This window comes from Bison bison, unplaced genomic scaffold (assembly GCF_000754665.1).
Source record: "Bison bison bison isolate TAMUID 2011002044 unplaced genomic scaffold, Bison_UMD1.0 scf7180017864314, whole genome shotgun sequence".
Taxonomy (NCBI): domain Eukaryota; kingdom Metazoa; phylum Chordata; class Mammalia; order Artiodactyla; family Bovidae; genus Bison; species Bison bison.
Window position 1 is genome coordinate 1,537,866 of NW_011494886.1, and position 15,831 is coordinate 1,553,696.

Sequence of the window (15,831 nt, forward strand, 5' to 3'; positions counted from 1 at the left end):
TAATTTTATACTCCTGTGCACAGATTTTTCTATTCTCCGGTTTGCTCCCCACCACCTCTCATCATTCTGTTTTTCTTTTCTTTTCTTATTCTTAGTGTCATTGAACTCATTAGCATGATCACATAATCAAACAAGACCCAAGATGCAGGGCATTCAATATTCAGGCTTCATAATTTTTAAAAATTTTATGCAGCATAGATTTTCTAGTTGAATTTTATCAGGCTGTTCTTCGATCTTTAATACTGGCAGTGTTGAAAAGACCTTGCTACCTGTCTTCCTAGGTGGATAGTTTTGCAAACACTAGGAAGACCACTTCATATTTCATAGCCTCTTGACAGCTGGGTTGTTTGCTCTAAACAGCAGCCCAGATAGGCTGTGACTATGGGGAGTCAGTCATTAATAGTTCTGGATCTCTAAAGGAGTATAATAGTAATTTGTCCTAAATAAGTAACATTTTATGATTCCACAGGTGTAGGAAAAACTAGTTTTACTCATATTACTATGTTTGTGCCTTCTTGGAAATGGGCAACTTGGTAAAAATCAGTTAAGATAGTATACCCTTGAAAATATTTAAGATGACCTTGAATACAAAAACGTTTGATACCCCTGAGTATCACTAGATTATGAAAATTTATAGTTGAAGCTTTTCAAGGTATTGCACAGATTGAAAGAATCTTTCAGTATAGAAAGAAACCAGTACAGACAAGTTAACTACAGCTTAACAATTCTAATATTTGTAATTTGTACAATGTTGGATTAAAAAAAATTTCAAAACTGTTTCTTCCCCTTCATTGATTTTATTGTATACAGCTTAATTTGCTGTAAAAAGATAAAACTTCCTGTTCCTCAGTGTCCCAATTCACTGAAAGTCTTATGATAAAAATGATTGGAAAAAGAAAAGTATTTGTAAAGTTATTTTAGTTTGTAGTTTTTTTTTAATGTGTTTATGCCAATTCACAAAAGAGATTGGGAAACTGATTTTTTTATATTTGTTCACTATTTTTCAGTTTTTGTTATTGCTAAAGATTTTACACAGTCACCATAATGCTTTATTTAGAGTCAGAAACATGGTTATACATTTTGTTCTTCCCTTCCTTTAGTTATCTAGTTATTGCTTGTATTCTTTATAAATATCCAAATAAAAATTGGCAAATTCTATTAATAACTTGAAGTCAAGCATAATATAATTAGTTTGCTTAATCTAGATACTATAAGATAACTCATAAATTTCTGTATGTTCCAAGGATTTTGACTACAAAAGATGAAAGGAAATGATGCAGACAGCCTATTCCACTAATCGAAGGCAAAGACTCCTTCCTCTTCCTTTCCAAGCAGACTGCAAAATTTTTATCATAAAACCCCTTTCCTTAGGAGAGAAACTGGCTTGTGCTAGCTTCTGTTCACCTGATATTAAGAGAAATACTAATTCTGTTTTCCAGAGATGGACAATGATCAAAATGACTCTTCATCAGTCCTTTGGCTTAATCAGTAAAAAGTTCACTTACTTCATGAGAAGTCCATTCATACTGGAGCTTCCTGTGTTATCACAACTCATTTCCCTTCAGACTGCAAACACTCCAGAATAGCACTTCATTACAGAGCTTTCCCCAAGGCATTTAAGCTAAATTCAGTAATGTTGATTTTATTACAACTAACTTCATTAGGTAACAAATCAGACACGAGAAAATGAATGAATAGGAAGAAAATAATTTTCTTAGCCTATATGCAATCTCAAATATGTGAGCCAAAACTGTAAAATGATTTTGTGCATAAACACTATGGATTTATGACTGGGCTTCTTAACTCCTAAGTCATTGCTTTAGAGGCAGAATACAGTTTTCATCCAATGTTGATTTCATGGCCTGTGATTTAATGTAGTTGATAATTGGGCTTACCAGTCAAATCATAGAAGTGATATGAGAAAAAAAGCTGAAGATAAATGAGCCTTTCCTTTGCCAGCAGAGGCCTGGCTAGGATAGTTTTCTTGTGTTTTGATGTTTGTTCAGCTGAATGGTTGAGTTTGGTCTCTTGATTTTAAAAAAATTCTATACAGTGATATCTACAATTAGGAGACCTTTTCTGTTTTCCTCACTAGGTCCACAGTTAGTTTATCCTTTACTCTTGGATAAGTCATTCAACCTCTATGGGCCTCAGTATCCTCATGTATAAAATGAGAAGTTTGTACTAGACAATTTTCATTGTCTTTTTTCCAGTTCAAAAAAGTATGCAAAAGAGTTTTTGAATATAGCGCATAAAGACAGAGAAATAGTAACACACTCTTAAAAAGTTTATAAACTTGCTTTCAGAGTTGGCCTTGAGCAGTCATAAAACTATTCTTGTAGTATCTCCTGGCCATACCATATCTAGTCTCTTCTTTCAGTTCCTCTACTGAAAGAAAGCAAAGAAAACAAAGTTGTGCAGGTAAACTTCTGCCATGCATGCTTCGTGCTAAGTCACTTCAGTTGTGTCTGACTCTTTGCGACCCTATGGACTGTAGCGTGCCAGGCTTCTCTGTCCATGGGATTCTCCGGGCAAGAATCCTGGAGTGGGTTGCCATATCCTTCTCCAGGGGATCTTCCTGACCCAGGGATCGAAACCACGTCTCTTAAGTCTCCTGTATTAGTAGGCGGGTTCTTTACCACTAGCTACACATTCTCAAAAATGTTATTGGGAAGAAAAAATGACTTTCACTGAATTTTCTTTAACACATCTGTTTTATTTCCTTTCACACCTGGCCTTTGAACTTGCAGCCAGTAAGGACTTGTCATATTCTTTTAGTGGAGAAGTTTAGTTAAAATTTTCATTCAACTAGTCACACACTTGACTTTGAGCTTCCTGTATATATTATTCTGTGCTCAATTAAACTACTCCTGCCCCTAAATTCCATCTCTTGAATACTTATTCTTACCTAAAATCTTGTAACAGTTTTTTTTTTACCCTCCCAAGTTGTTTTTCTTTCACGGTGTAAGTTTATATACACACATTTCAATGCTTTAGATAACTTGATCAGATGATTACACCAGAGGAATCTGAGTGCTGAGCTTAGGTTTAATTTTAAACTTTCCTGCCTAGTGTGCTATTATTTTCATACAGTGGTTTAAATATTTACTAAAAATAAATTAGTGACTTTGTGACCTTCATGTGGTTAAAATAACACATGTTGCATATTAACCAGATGTGGGGCAAGCAATTTACTAGCGTAGTGTATATATTGTGAGCCATATGCCCACTTTGAGTGAACATTCTTTATAAACGAAAAAAAAAAGAAACCTTATTAAAATTTTTGTCTCAATAACCTTTAGCCACAGGCCAAGTTTAATTGAAAGTCTTTAAAAACTTGAATATGGAAGCTTCTGTGAATAAATATATCACTGATGTTTTAAGACTGCAGATATTTTGTTTTAAGACATAACATTAGAGTTACATCTTAATTCCTTTAGTAACAACTAGATTTAGTCCAAATTCATTAATTCTTGTAGAAGTTATAAGCATGAAATCTCTGATAAATTTGAAATATCACCCAGTTACTTGAAACCAAAACTGCTTTACATTTGGCCAATTAAAATGTAAAGAAGTTTTGAGAAATGCTGAATGAGTTTTTCACCTTGTTTTTTCTGTTCTTAGGCTTTAAGAATCCACTATCTGTGTTGGCATAATAATCTTGTTGCTATCGTGCTGGTTGTAATTTCATGGTAGCTAATAGTCCTTTTGTGAATCATCCCCAGAATAAAATTAATTCCAGAAGATAGGAAAATATTTCATTTAATTAAAATATTTAATTTATCACTTACATGAAAATCAGAGGGGGGTAGTGTGTTTAAATACTGATAATAGACCTAATTTATCACAGATTTATCCAACTCTTTTTTTTTTTTTTGAAATTTGAACAGAACCTGTACTTTAGTTAATAATACTGTGTCACATTTATTTTCCTGTTTTTTTTAAACCAAGATAGTATTTCTTTATATTCTCAGAATTGAATTAAAAGATTCAATCCTCATTCAGTTTTTTTAAATCACTAAGATAATAAACTTTCTAGACATAGCAGTGATACTAGATGCCAAAATACATGAAACTATATCAAAGTTTTGAAAAATATAAATTAGAAATCTAGTATTCTATTCTTACCAAGTCAAACAAGTGGAACCAAAATGTCATAAATTTTTTAGTTAGGCAAAAATTCATGTTTTCTAAAATATATGTATCGTATTATACGTACATACTATATGTGTGTGTGTGTGCGTGCATGCGCATATACAAAAGGTTTTCTACTATGCTTGATAAAAGGTTGAGAAAGAACAACACAAAATCCAACTCTTTTTAATGTGTTGTTTGAAAAAAATGCCCTGGCACTTAGAGCTCTGAGTCACATAGCCCAGCTGCCTGTTTTTTTTTTGGGGGGGGGGTCATTAATTATTTATAAATTATATATTTAAAAAGAATCTTCTATACATACCACATTTTATGGTTCTGTCAAAGGCTCCCCAAATCAGGGGGCTTTTTGTTTTCTCTGAGTAAATGGGAGAACAATTCATACCACATGCACCAGCCTCTGCTCAGGTCCAGTTTCACCCCTGTCTTCAGACATCTCATAGGTTAGAGAATGCCTCTTCTAGACTGATTTTTACAATTTCTGTTTGTTCTTAAATGTCCTGAAGTTTATTCCTAGACTAGCACTGCTTAACCTTTTGAGTCAGTCTTTGTGCTTTATGAACACTGTGGTTCCTACTGTTTCTAGTAAAAAGGTTTATAAACAATTTTAAGGGATTGACAGAAACCCATATAAGAACTCCAGTCTTCAAATGTTTTTGATGACTTCTCCCTTCACTAAAATTACTTGAGCATGCATTCCTATATGTACATACATATAGGTCATATAATGTTATAAATATGTGTATTATATGTATTGTATGCATGCTCAAAGTATATATATTCATTTTAAAGAATCTTACATATGTTACTTTACCTGAATGTACATTAGAGAACATTTATTGAGAAATTGTAAAGGAAAAGGAAAAACTAAAAATAAATATAAAGAAGGTCTAATATTTCTTCCTCACATCCCAAGTGCCTTGTGTTATATGCCATTTGAGTACATATATGTACCTCTGATCTGTTACGTATGCCAACTTTTAAATCTTTTTTTTAAGGTTTATTTTTTAAAATATATTTATTATTAGCTGAAGGATAATTGCTTTATAATATTGTGTTGTTTTTTTGCAATACATCAACATGAATCAGCCATAGGTATACATAAATCCCCTCCCTCCCACCTCCCACCCTATCCCCTGAATCTTTTATTTTTTATAGTAAGCAACTTTGAAATATTGAATTTAGTCTTTATGCTAAAGTCTGATTTCATCTGGAAATTTGTGAAAAATAAGTTTCTCAAGAGATTATGTTACACCTTTGGTCTGCAGATAATGTTTAGGTTATTTATGGCATTCTTTTTATGTTTCATGATCCATTTTAAAGCCACCTGGTAGAGTTAAAGCAAGAATTCCTACAACCAAAGAACAGTCTAAAACCAATGGTGAAATAAATGTCCCCCTCCTCACCCCTACCGCAGTCCCTTTCAGTTTCATCCTAGTCACCACTCTGGAGTTTAACTCCAAAGAGATGATTATCATGTTCTAATCCTGGTCAGTGTTGTAACTGCAAAGATATTTTGGACTTTCTGCTTTTATTTATTTTTTCTTCACGTTAAGAAGGCTGCAGCCATTCTCGTGTGTCTTGTTTTCATTCCATTTTCTCCAAAGGATGCCGACTTACTGGATGTTGAGAGCAAACACTTTGAAGACCTGGAATTCCAGCAGCTTGAGCGTGAAAGCCGTCTAGATGAGGAAAAGGAGAACCTGACCCAGCAACTCCTGCGTGAAGTGGCTGAGTATCAACGGAACATTGTTACTAGAAAGGTACTTTTACCAGGTGTTGTTCAGTGTAAAAAGTCAAAATATATATACCCCTTGCCATGAGACAATAGTGATTGTTAATATAGCTATAGCATGTGTCCATCTGTCTGTATATCTGTTATATCTGAATATCTTTGTGTGTTTTATTACATTTGGCAGATCATGGAGCCTGCCACGTGCATGCCAGCTGATGCTCCGAACTAGATAAAGTGAGACTTGGTATAGTTAGTGTTACCTGATGCTGTAGATGTATTTATGAATGTCTGATTCTTTTATGTGAACACCAAGGTAGAGAAAATCAGAAATCTAGATATTTATTTTAAATTATTTGCTTTTGCAATCATAGTAACTTGATTTAAAATAATTTGTTGAAAACTCTTTTGGTATTTCTGTTTCCAGACCCAATAGTTTTCAAAGCTGGCTGATAGCTTATTACTATTAGAAGCAGCCTTGGGGAATGCTATGCTAGTGACTGCCTCCACCCAACCCTGAGCACCCAGATGTCGAGTCCAGAATTCATCTCTTGTTCCAAAATTTATAATCCTCACCCCAGTGCTCTGTACTAAACCAATAAAATTAAGGGAAAGGACAATGGAGAAGGTGACACTTTCAGTTTAAACAAGAAATTCCGTTGTTTTTCTTCCCATGAGGCATCTCCCAAGGTGAAGTCAGAAATTCATTTATGTTCTAAAACAAGATTTCCCATTGACTTATGGATACTTGAAATATACTCCAAATCACTTGGTCTTAGGTAAAGAAAAGCCTTGAGCTTGTGAGTTCAAAGAAACTGCTTCACAGTCTGGATAATAATAACTGCGTACCTAACATTGGGTGGGCTTCCCTGGTACTCTGCTGGTAAAGAATCTGCCTACAGTGCAGGAGACCCCATTTTGATTCCTAGATCAGGAAGTTCCCCTGGAGAAGGGATAGTCTATCCACTCCAGTATTCTTGGGCTTCCCTAGTGGCTCAGATGGAAAGAATCCACCTGTACTGTGGGACACCTGGGTTTGATCCCTGAGTTGGGAAGATCCCCTGGAGGAAGGCATGGCAACCCACTCCAGTATTCTTGAGTGGAGAATCCCCATGGACAGAGGAGCCTGGCGGACTGCAGTCCATGGGGTCGCAAAGAGTCAGACGTGACTGAGCGACTAACCACACCTAACATCAATGAAATATGGTCACTGCACTTCTAGTTATAAACACTTCTCCCTTTTCCAGGACAGACAATAAACCCTTAAGTGTCTAATGTACATCTTTCTATGGTTGGTTTTTTTTCCTCCAGGAAAAAATTTCTGCATTGAAAAAGCAAGCTAATCACATTGTCCAGCAGGCTCAAAGAGAACAAGATCATTTTGTGAAAGAAAAGAATAATTTAATAATGATGCTGCAGAGAGTAAGTATTTCTTTTCAGTACTGGTGACAGCAAAACACAGGTTCCAGTTCAGGAAAAGTCGCTTCCATCAAACTAACTGCCTTTTAATGAATGAATTATAATTTAAGGAAGGTTTTTCTATATGCATCTTTATTTAATCTTCCACATTAATAAACTGATGCTCTGAATGATTAACTGTAATTCAGAAATAAGAAAAGACATTTTCTTCATGCTTTTTCCACAGCGTGAAATCCAAACTATGGGAAATCTGTATGTTTTCTGATTTTCTTCTTTAAAAAAAAATCTTATTTTTCATCAAATAGGTTAAACGTATTCTGGCTCAGTTGCTCTGGTGTTTTGAACTCTAATTATTTGCATATGGGTCTTCTTGGCAAATGCCACATTGGATTTAGTTTGGCTTAATTGATGAGGTGAATGCCCCATGTGGGTGTGGCAAGGTCATCCTCATCACAGGGACGGTGTCCCCATCTACCCAGCCTCTAATATGCTCCATGTAAAGGGTTTATTTTGTCCAAACTGCAGCCTAATTTTCTGATAATCTCTTAATTTCAGGGATAAGACACAAAAAATTAAAGTTGATGGGGCTAGTCTCAGGACTGGGCCTTGCATGCAGGCCATTTAGCAATGGGACACTTGGGATCATGAAAATATGAGATGTACTCAGAGTGGAGTGCAGAAGAGAACAAATCTCAAATGATGGATTAAAGACAATGCTGCACCATGGTCCCATCTAGAATAAATGGAGCTGGAGCACTCGTTCCCATCTTTACTGCTTAGCCATTTGCAGGTTGAGAAGAGAAAATAGGCCCTTCACATGCAATCATGAGTTCACTTACAGTGCCTCTGTAGCCCACATGAATCCCTAGCAGTTCCCCTCCTCCTGCTTCTTCAGCACCTGGACATTGCCAGTTGAAGTTGGACTTTCCAACCCTATCCCCTGCTCTGGGGGTGAACTCTGGTGCTATTAGGCTCCCCACCACCTTTTGCACACAAGATTCAAAAGCACAGCTTAAATTAGATTGTGTAACATATAATATTTAAGTAGTTGCTGAAATTTTAGCAAAAAAAGAAAAAAAATCTCTTAGTGATAGGTTTTTAATGGGTAAGCACAAAGTAGAAATAAGATCTCCTCATTAAAATACATAATTCTATTGTAAAAACTATGTCTTAAGATTTTTGTTTTCCCAAATTGGCCTATAGCTACACCTCAACCCCAATAAAAATTCTAGTGATGCTAAAATTTGCAGTTGATCTTCATTATTCACGGGGTCCGTATTTGTGACTCTACCTAATTACTAACCTTTGTAACCCTAAAATCAACACTTGTCATGCAGTCATTGATGGACAGGTGAGCACAGAACAGTGAAAATTTTGAGTCACTCAATGGACGTTCATAATCTCAGTTGAGGTTGAACAAGACAGTACTCTGCCTTCTTGTTTTGCTCTCATGCTGTAAGCAAATGTCCTTTTTGTAGACCATTTGGTGCCATGTTTTCATGTTTTTGTGCTTTTCATCGGTGATTTTGCTGTTTAAAATGCCTCACAAGTGCTAAAGTATTGTCTGGTGTTCTAAGGGCAGGAAAGTTGTGATGTGCCTCGTGGTGAAAATACATCTGTTAGATAAACAGCTTTCAGTCAGGAATTATAGTACTGTTGGCTATGAGTTTCATGTTAACAAGCAACACTGTCTATTAAATAAGATGTCTTTAAATGGAAACACACGTTAAGACAAAGTTCTGTAGTGATCGGTTGATGAAAATATTGTGACCAGATGCCCACAGCAACCCAAACTTATATTTCCCTTTGGAACAGTGGATCAGTATTCACTGCTTCAGTGTTTGTGGCAACATTATAGAAGGTCATCACTGCAGATAATGGGAATCGAATGTACATGAAAATGTAAAGGGCATAGCATAGCCAAGACAACTTTGAACAAGAACAAAATTGGAGGATTTATACTATTTGACTTCAAGTTTTACTGTAAAGCTATAGCATTTAAGAGGGCGTGGTGCTGGCATACAAATAGACATATAGATCAGAGGAACCGAACAGAATCTAGAAATAGACTAACACATACAGTCTGTTGATTTTTGACAAAGGTTCCAAGACAATCCAGAGGGAAAGGAAAGTCCAGCACATGGTGCTGGATCAACTGGGCAAACATGGAAAACAATGAATCTGAACACTGTTTATCCTCATATCATGCATATAAATTAATTTGAGACAAATTACAGACCTAAACATAAAAATTAGCAAGATAAAGTTTCTAGAAAATACAGGTTGGCAAGTATACCTTCGTGGCCTCAGAGTAAACAAAGATTTCTAAAAGAGTAAATGACAAAAAACTTGTATACAGAATATATTAGAAACTCCAAAACTCAAAAATAGTAAACAACCAACAAATAAAATTTTAAAAAACAGACAAAAGGCTGTAATTGAAACATTTCACAAAAGAAGTTATGTGAAGAGTCAATAAGTCCCATGCAAGAGTGACATTGTTAGTCATCAGGAAAATACAAAGTTGACTCAGCTTAATAGATTTTGTGTTCCTTCAGGAAAAGGAAAATCTTTGTAATTTGGAAAAGAAATACTCCAGCCTCTCTGGGGGGAAAGGGTTTCCTGTCACCCCCAATACTCTGAAAGAGGTAAGCTGTGATTTTACATGTCCACTCGTTATCACCTTAGAACTCAGGAGATGTACCTCAGTTTTCTGGGATTAGCTGACTGGGAAACGTGAACTGAAGTGACTTGTGAAAGCACTCAGTGCTTTGAGGTTTTCCTGCCTTTCCTGATTTATGCTTTGAGAATTTCAGGGATTATCTTTATGTCTGATGCAGATGCTGTGTGTGTGTGTGTGTGTGTGTGTGTGTGTGTGTACACTTTGCTTAATAGTGATGTGGGTTACTTTGGGGTTTCAAACGTTTAGGATCCAAACCAAAACTAGTCTTGATAGCTCTTCTTTCCTCTTGCATTTTCCTTTCTCAGTTTCTCATCTTTCCTACTTTCTTCTCTTTTTCCTATGTCTTCTGGAACGTGAAAAGCCCCCAAACATCTCTACCCTTTTCCCCCAGTGTTGTCTGGGTTATTTCGCCCTAAATTGGAAAAATCCTGTTTACATTAAGCTGTACACCCTCTGTATCCCAAACGTTCATCTTTCCCAAGACCCCATGACCACCCTTTCCCAACTATCTTTTTATAGAGCTACACTCCTATAATGGTAAAAATATTTTAACTCTAATTTGGAAAATTAGAACCCTGACCAGAAAGAAAGAGCTTTCTTGATCTTTTTTTTTTTTTTCCAAAAAGCTAAAGAAAAAGCTTGCTTATGCATAAAATTTTTTGTAATAGCAAAAACCACTTTATAAACTGCTTTAAAAAAAGCAGTAAAGTTAGGAATTCCTTCATAGAAAATAGAAAATATTTTCTCTGTGTGTGTGTATGTATATATGTGTGTGTGTGTGTGTGTGTGTGTGTGTGTGAAGTAAATGCTCATCACATAACAGGTGTGACTGATACGTACTGATACGTACCTTGGAAGCATTTTGTGAAATGTTTCCACAAAAGCTTTATTAGACCATTCAGTTAAGGAGTTTCTCTCCATTATTTACAACACAGAACTGGCAGATTCACTGCATAAAGGATGCTTGTGAATGGAGTGTAGAGGAATAAGATTATGTCAGTGAGGCGGGCAGGGGCTGGCTCTTGTGAGTCATGTTAAAGAAATATAGTTTATTTTATGTGGATGGGAAGCCACTGAGTGGTTTTAAGCAGGGAGGTGACATTATTTGAGATCCATTTGTTAAAGATCATTCTGAGCTGCTCTACTGGATTATAAAGAAGAGTTGCTGGAAAGCCAGTGGGGCAGTGATTGCAGTATAAGTTGGAGGTGCTGGTGACTTGAATTTGAACAAATAAAGAAAGATGGACAGAACCAGCTAGATGCAGAAATGCTTTGGAGGTAGAGTTGACAGTTCTTGCTGATAGATTGGATGTGGGAGTGAAGTACGTTAAGGGCATTGTCAGGAATGCTGCTGTTAAAAATTCCAGTTTGAATAATGAAGTGGGTGGTGAGTAGCTGTTATTGAGATAGAGAAGACTGGAGAAAGAATAGGTTTAAGCAGAAAGGTATGCAGTGTGACTCTGGACGTGAGTTTGAAGGGCTTGTGGCTTCCAAATGCATTAGATAGGGTCTAAGGTCTCTTTACCTCTTAGAAGAATAAAATCTTTGCCTTTCTATTAAAGAGTTACTCTTTTTCTCTGCAACCCTCCTGTTGTTGAAAGCCCATTTGATGTTTTGACTGTATTTGTGTGTCTGCAACTCTCATGTTTGTTGCGTGGCTATGTGTTCTCTCTCGCGTCTAGCGGACTTGGCTCAGAAGATGTTTTAATTTTCTTTCTTTCTCTTGTCTTTCTTTCTCCCCCCAACTCTCTCATTCTCTATATTTCTTTTAAAAGAATGATGAATTTATATCCAACTCTTTTAAATAAGTCCCACTTTTGAAAAATGATATACATTTTTAAGCAATTAATTAGATTATTACAGTTATAATAGGTTATTATATGAATCATGTAGGAATCAAATTTTGGTTTTGAAAGATTCTACCAACTTAGCCAAAGAATAACTCAAGTTGCTACTCATTCATTCTCAAAGATAAAATAAATTTAACAACCCAATTTTCAACTTCCTTTCTTCAGTTTAAATTATAAAACTTTACATACTATCTTATTGTCCCTTTCTGAAGTGCAGAACTAAATTCAGCAGAATTTTGATATCTTCAATTTATAAATAGTCAACTCTGGTTTTCTCTACTTTGTCAGAATTATAAACTCTCAGTGAAAACCTTGTTTTCCCGTCTGGGATTTTTGCTTTACCAGCATAACAATATCTTACCTTTCCTGGAGCCACTGTCTGAAAGGATTGATGGACAAGTAGAACTCAAATATTAAATTTAACACTGCTGCTGCTGCTGCTAAGTTGCTTCAGTCGTGTCCAACTCTGTGCGACCCCATAGACGGCAGCCCACCAGGCTCCCTCGTCCCTGAGATTCTCCAGGCAAGAACACTGGAGTGGGTTGCCATTTCCTTCTCCAGTGCATGAAAGTGAAAAGTGAAAGTGAAATTGCTCAGTCGTGTCCGACTCTTTGCAACCCCGTGGACTGCAGCCTCCCAGGCTCCTCCATCCATGGGATTTTCCAGGCAAGAGTACTGGAGTGGGGTGCCATCGCCTTCTCCGAAATTTAACACAATTTACTTTTAAAAGAGAGATGCTAATTTATACCCTTTATTCTTTTTTCATACTATTTTATTCATGTAGTGAAAATATGAATGGTCTGTACAATTACTTTCCATGGTAATTTACAAGGGCCTTTTCCTCAAATGTAAATTCAGAAATTTTTATTCTCAAAGATTTTGATTCATGGGTATTTTCTCTAAGCTGAAGCCACAACTGAATCATTGAATTTAAAAGTAACAAAATTCACTGTTCTAGAGGGAAGTTGCCTTAAACTGAAACAATCTTGAGCTGCAACTTTGCCTTAAGGGTGTGTGTGTGTATGCGATGTGTGTGTGTGTGTGTGTGCGCGATGTGTGTGTGTGCACGCGCACGAGTGCGTGTACATTTCTCTTGTTAGGGAAGGCTCACAGGAGAATAGTGTCCTTTTCATTTTCATTTTGTTGAGATGCCTAAAAACTAGATTCTATTAAAAATAAACTACTGATTTGTAAATGTCTTAGTGCAAAAGTCAGTAGTCCCTAATCTATATTTATTCACTCTCTAGTTTGTCAGGCAACAGGAGAAAAAGAGAAAATCTTAAAAATAAAGATTTATGGAAAAGTCTCTTGAATCAGAGAGTGGTTGCATTGTCGATTTTATGTCTCAGATTTATTTTTGTGTGTGATTATTTTAAACGCTGTGTAGTGACAACCTTATTCAGTCAACAGAATGAATGCTGACATGGATGGATATTTTTAAATCAAAGGTATTGTGTTATTTATAATAAGTCATTTTGATTTTATCTGAAAATTTACTTATGTTGGAAATACAAGTTTTCAAGATTAAGCACCATACATCCATTTTAATAACTGATGATTGCCTTAATGAAACATTTGATAATACCACAGATACCTGGCTGTGATGCTCTGAGCTAACTCCATTGTACTGGAGCATTAATACTCTCACATGCTTCAGCTCCTGCTTTCCTCATGTTTAATGTATCAATTCCTCCTTTTAGGGCTATATCACTGTAAATGAAATTAATGAGTCATGTGGCAGTTCCACGAATCTCCCCCCTTCCACTCAGTTCCCTGCTGATGCTGATGCTGCTGCCGCTGGGCCTACCACAGCTGTGCTGATGAGCCAGCCACAAAGTAAAGAGGTGTGTTGGCATGCCATTTCATTCATTCACTGCTTTCCTCATGTCAAAAATTAACCCATGGTTGACAGAAAACGACGGTGTGTGAGACAAAGATATGTCTGGTTGACCAGAGGGCTGGAGTGATGCGGCGTTTAAAAAACAGACCAATTTGGGAAGTAATGCTCTACTAATAATAATACTTGAAACCATGAAATATGGTACAGAGTATAGAGTACTAGGAGAAGGAAGTTCAGAAGAATAAACTCTATCTTAGCGCTTTAGCCCAGCCTCGTTTTCTTAGAAACCAGAGAGACTTTCTAAAATTGTTGGTTTGAAGCACCTTTCCAGTTTGATTTTGTATTCAATTTTGTTTTACAGTACGGATTTCTTTTTCATTGTCTGCTGCTTTAAAACATCTGGGGAGAGATAAATAATAGTAAATTAAAACACTTCCTACTAATCCAAGTGTGGGATTTGAACACAAGGCTAAATTTAAAGATACTCCACATCATTTATGACTCCTTGAGTAACATATAAGAAAACAGAACAATGAGATTATCGATTTCATTTCTTTGTCTTATTCTTTCATTTCATATGGACACATAAATACTTTTTTTCTCTCCTTTAAAGCAAAGATCGTCTGTCTGTCCTGGATTTATGTTTCCTTCCACTCTTTCTTCTCATCCTATCACTCAACCTCCATCAGCCCCTTGGCCTGAAGCCGTGGCTACCTTTGTCGATTCTTTTCCTTTAAATGACACACCTCCTCCTCTACCAGCTAAGAAACACAGGAGGCAACAGCAGCAGGACCAGCAGGTAATTAGGAGCTGGCATTTAGAGTTTGGGAATTTTACCTTGACAACAGATGTACTGATGTGAAATCTTTTCTTCAGTTTTTCCAAAGATATTTTTTAAAAAGATAAGGTGCATACTCCTTTTTTTTAAAAAGAACATTTATTTTGGCCCTAAGAGTGTGGGGATTGTTAGAGAGCTTGAGACCTTGAGTGTCCTCTCCTGGCTTTTGATATGTTGGAGCTAGTTTCACATCCTCAGGCTTCAGTTCCCATTCAGTCAAAATGTTGCAACTTCAGGTATTTTTCAAAATCATAGTAATTATTTCCATAAAATCCATGGTATACAAAGTTGCCATGCCAACACAAAATATTTTCCTTACACATTATTGAAACCATAATAGTAGATACCATTCCTCTGCTGTGAGTCAAAACTTCCTTAGCATTTTACAAATGTCTCATTTCTTCCTTCTAACAATCCCATGAAATATGAGCTATCTCTGTATTGATATGTAGGGAACTGAGACTCAGTGTTGGTAAGCAGCTTGTCCAGAGTCATATCACAAGCAGTGCATTTGGTCCATAGAACAACAGTTTTTTATTACATAATTTAAAATAAACAATTTCTTCTTCCAAACGTGTTGCCCTCTTTTTAGGACATTTTATGAATACTCATGGACTGCCCTAGTGTCTCAGTTGGTAAAGAATCTGCCTGCAATGCAGGAGACCCAGGTTTGATCCCTCGGTCAGGAAGATCCCCTGGAGAAGGAAATGGCAACCCACTCCAGTATTCTTGCCTGGGGAATTCCTTGGACAATGAAGCCTGGTGGGCTACAGTCCACAGGGTCTCAAGAGTCGAACATGACTTAGCAACTAAACCACCAAAACATTTTGTTTTGAAACTTTGAACTATAATCAAATCCTTACATGAATTTGGCCTCAGAAGATCCTAAGGTGTCAGTCAATAGACCTCCCAAAGTAGGTGAGCTCTGGTTCATTATGCCTTTCTCTTAACTTTCTTAAAGCTACCTTTCCTATCTATTATCTTTGGTTAAAGGACCATATCTCCTTGCTAGTTTTAGGTTAATAAATGTCTAGTATAAATAGAAAATTGTTAAGTTAAAGTGAAGATATTCTTCATGATTGGCATGTTGGAAGATTGATAGAAAATTTGATATTTCAGAGTTGCATTAATTTTTAGATATTTCAGAAGCCTGAGTTTAGTATTAAAATGATCCAACCTAAAGAACCTCTAATTAGAGAATATCTTTCCTATCGAAGACATTTTGGGGAAGGCTAAGAAAAACATGGGTAAGTTTCAAGTTGGCAAAATGTTGCCTTAGGAATCTGAAAAAAAAAGTGAAATGGTCAACAGGAGGAT

The 15,831-nt window shown here is 36.2% G+C and overlaps 1 protein-coding gene across 10 annotated transcripts in view; it reads left to right on the top strand.

Moving 5' to 3' along the window:
• The window catches only part of PHLDB2 (pleckstrin homology-like domain, family B, member 2), a 242,637-nt gene that overhangs the window by 197,201 nt on the left and 29,605 nt on the right, over positions 1-15,831 (top strand). For 8 of the 10 annotated variants that reach the window (XM_010852738.1, XM_010852730.1, XM_010852731.1 and 5 more), the window contains 4 exons: positions 5,760-5,915; positions 7,196-7,306; positions 9,862-9,951; positions 13,537-13,680. In XM_010852738.1, coding sequence (XP_010851040.1) covers positions 5,760-5,915; positions 7,196-7,306; positions 9,862-9,951; positions 13,537-13,680 — 501 coding nt within the window. The remainder of the gene's footprint in view (positions 1-5,759; positions 5,916-7,195; positions 7,307-9,861; positions 9,952-13,536; positions 13,681-15,831) is intronic. The other 2 variants (XM_010852734.1, XM_010852737.1) reach the window with 1 other exon arrangement.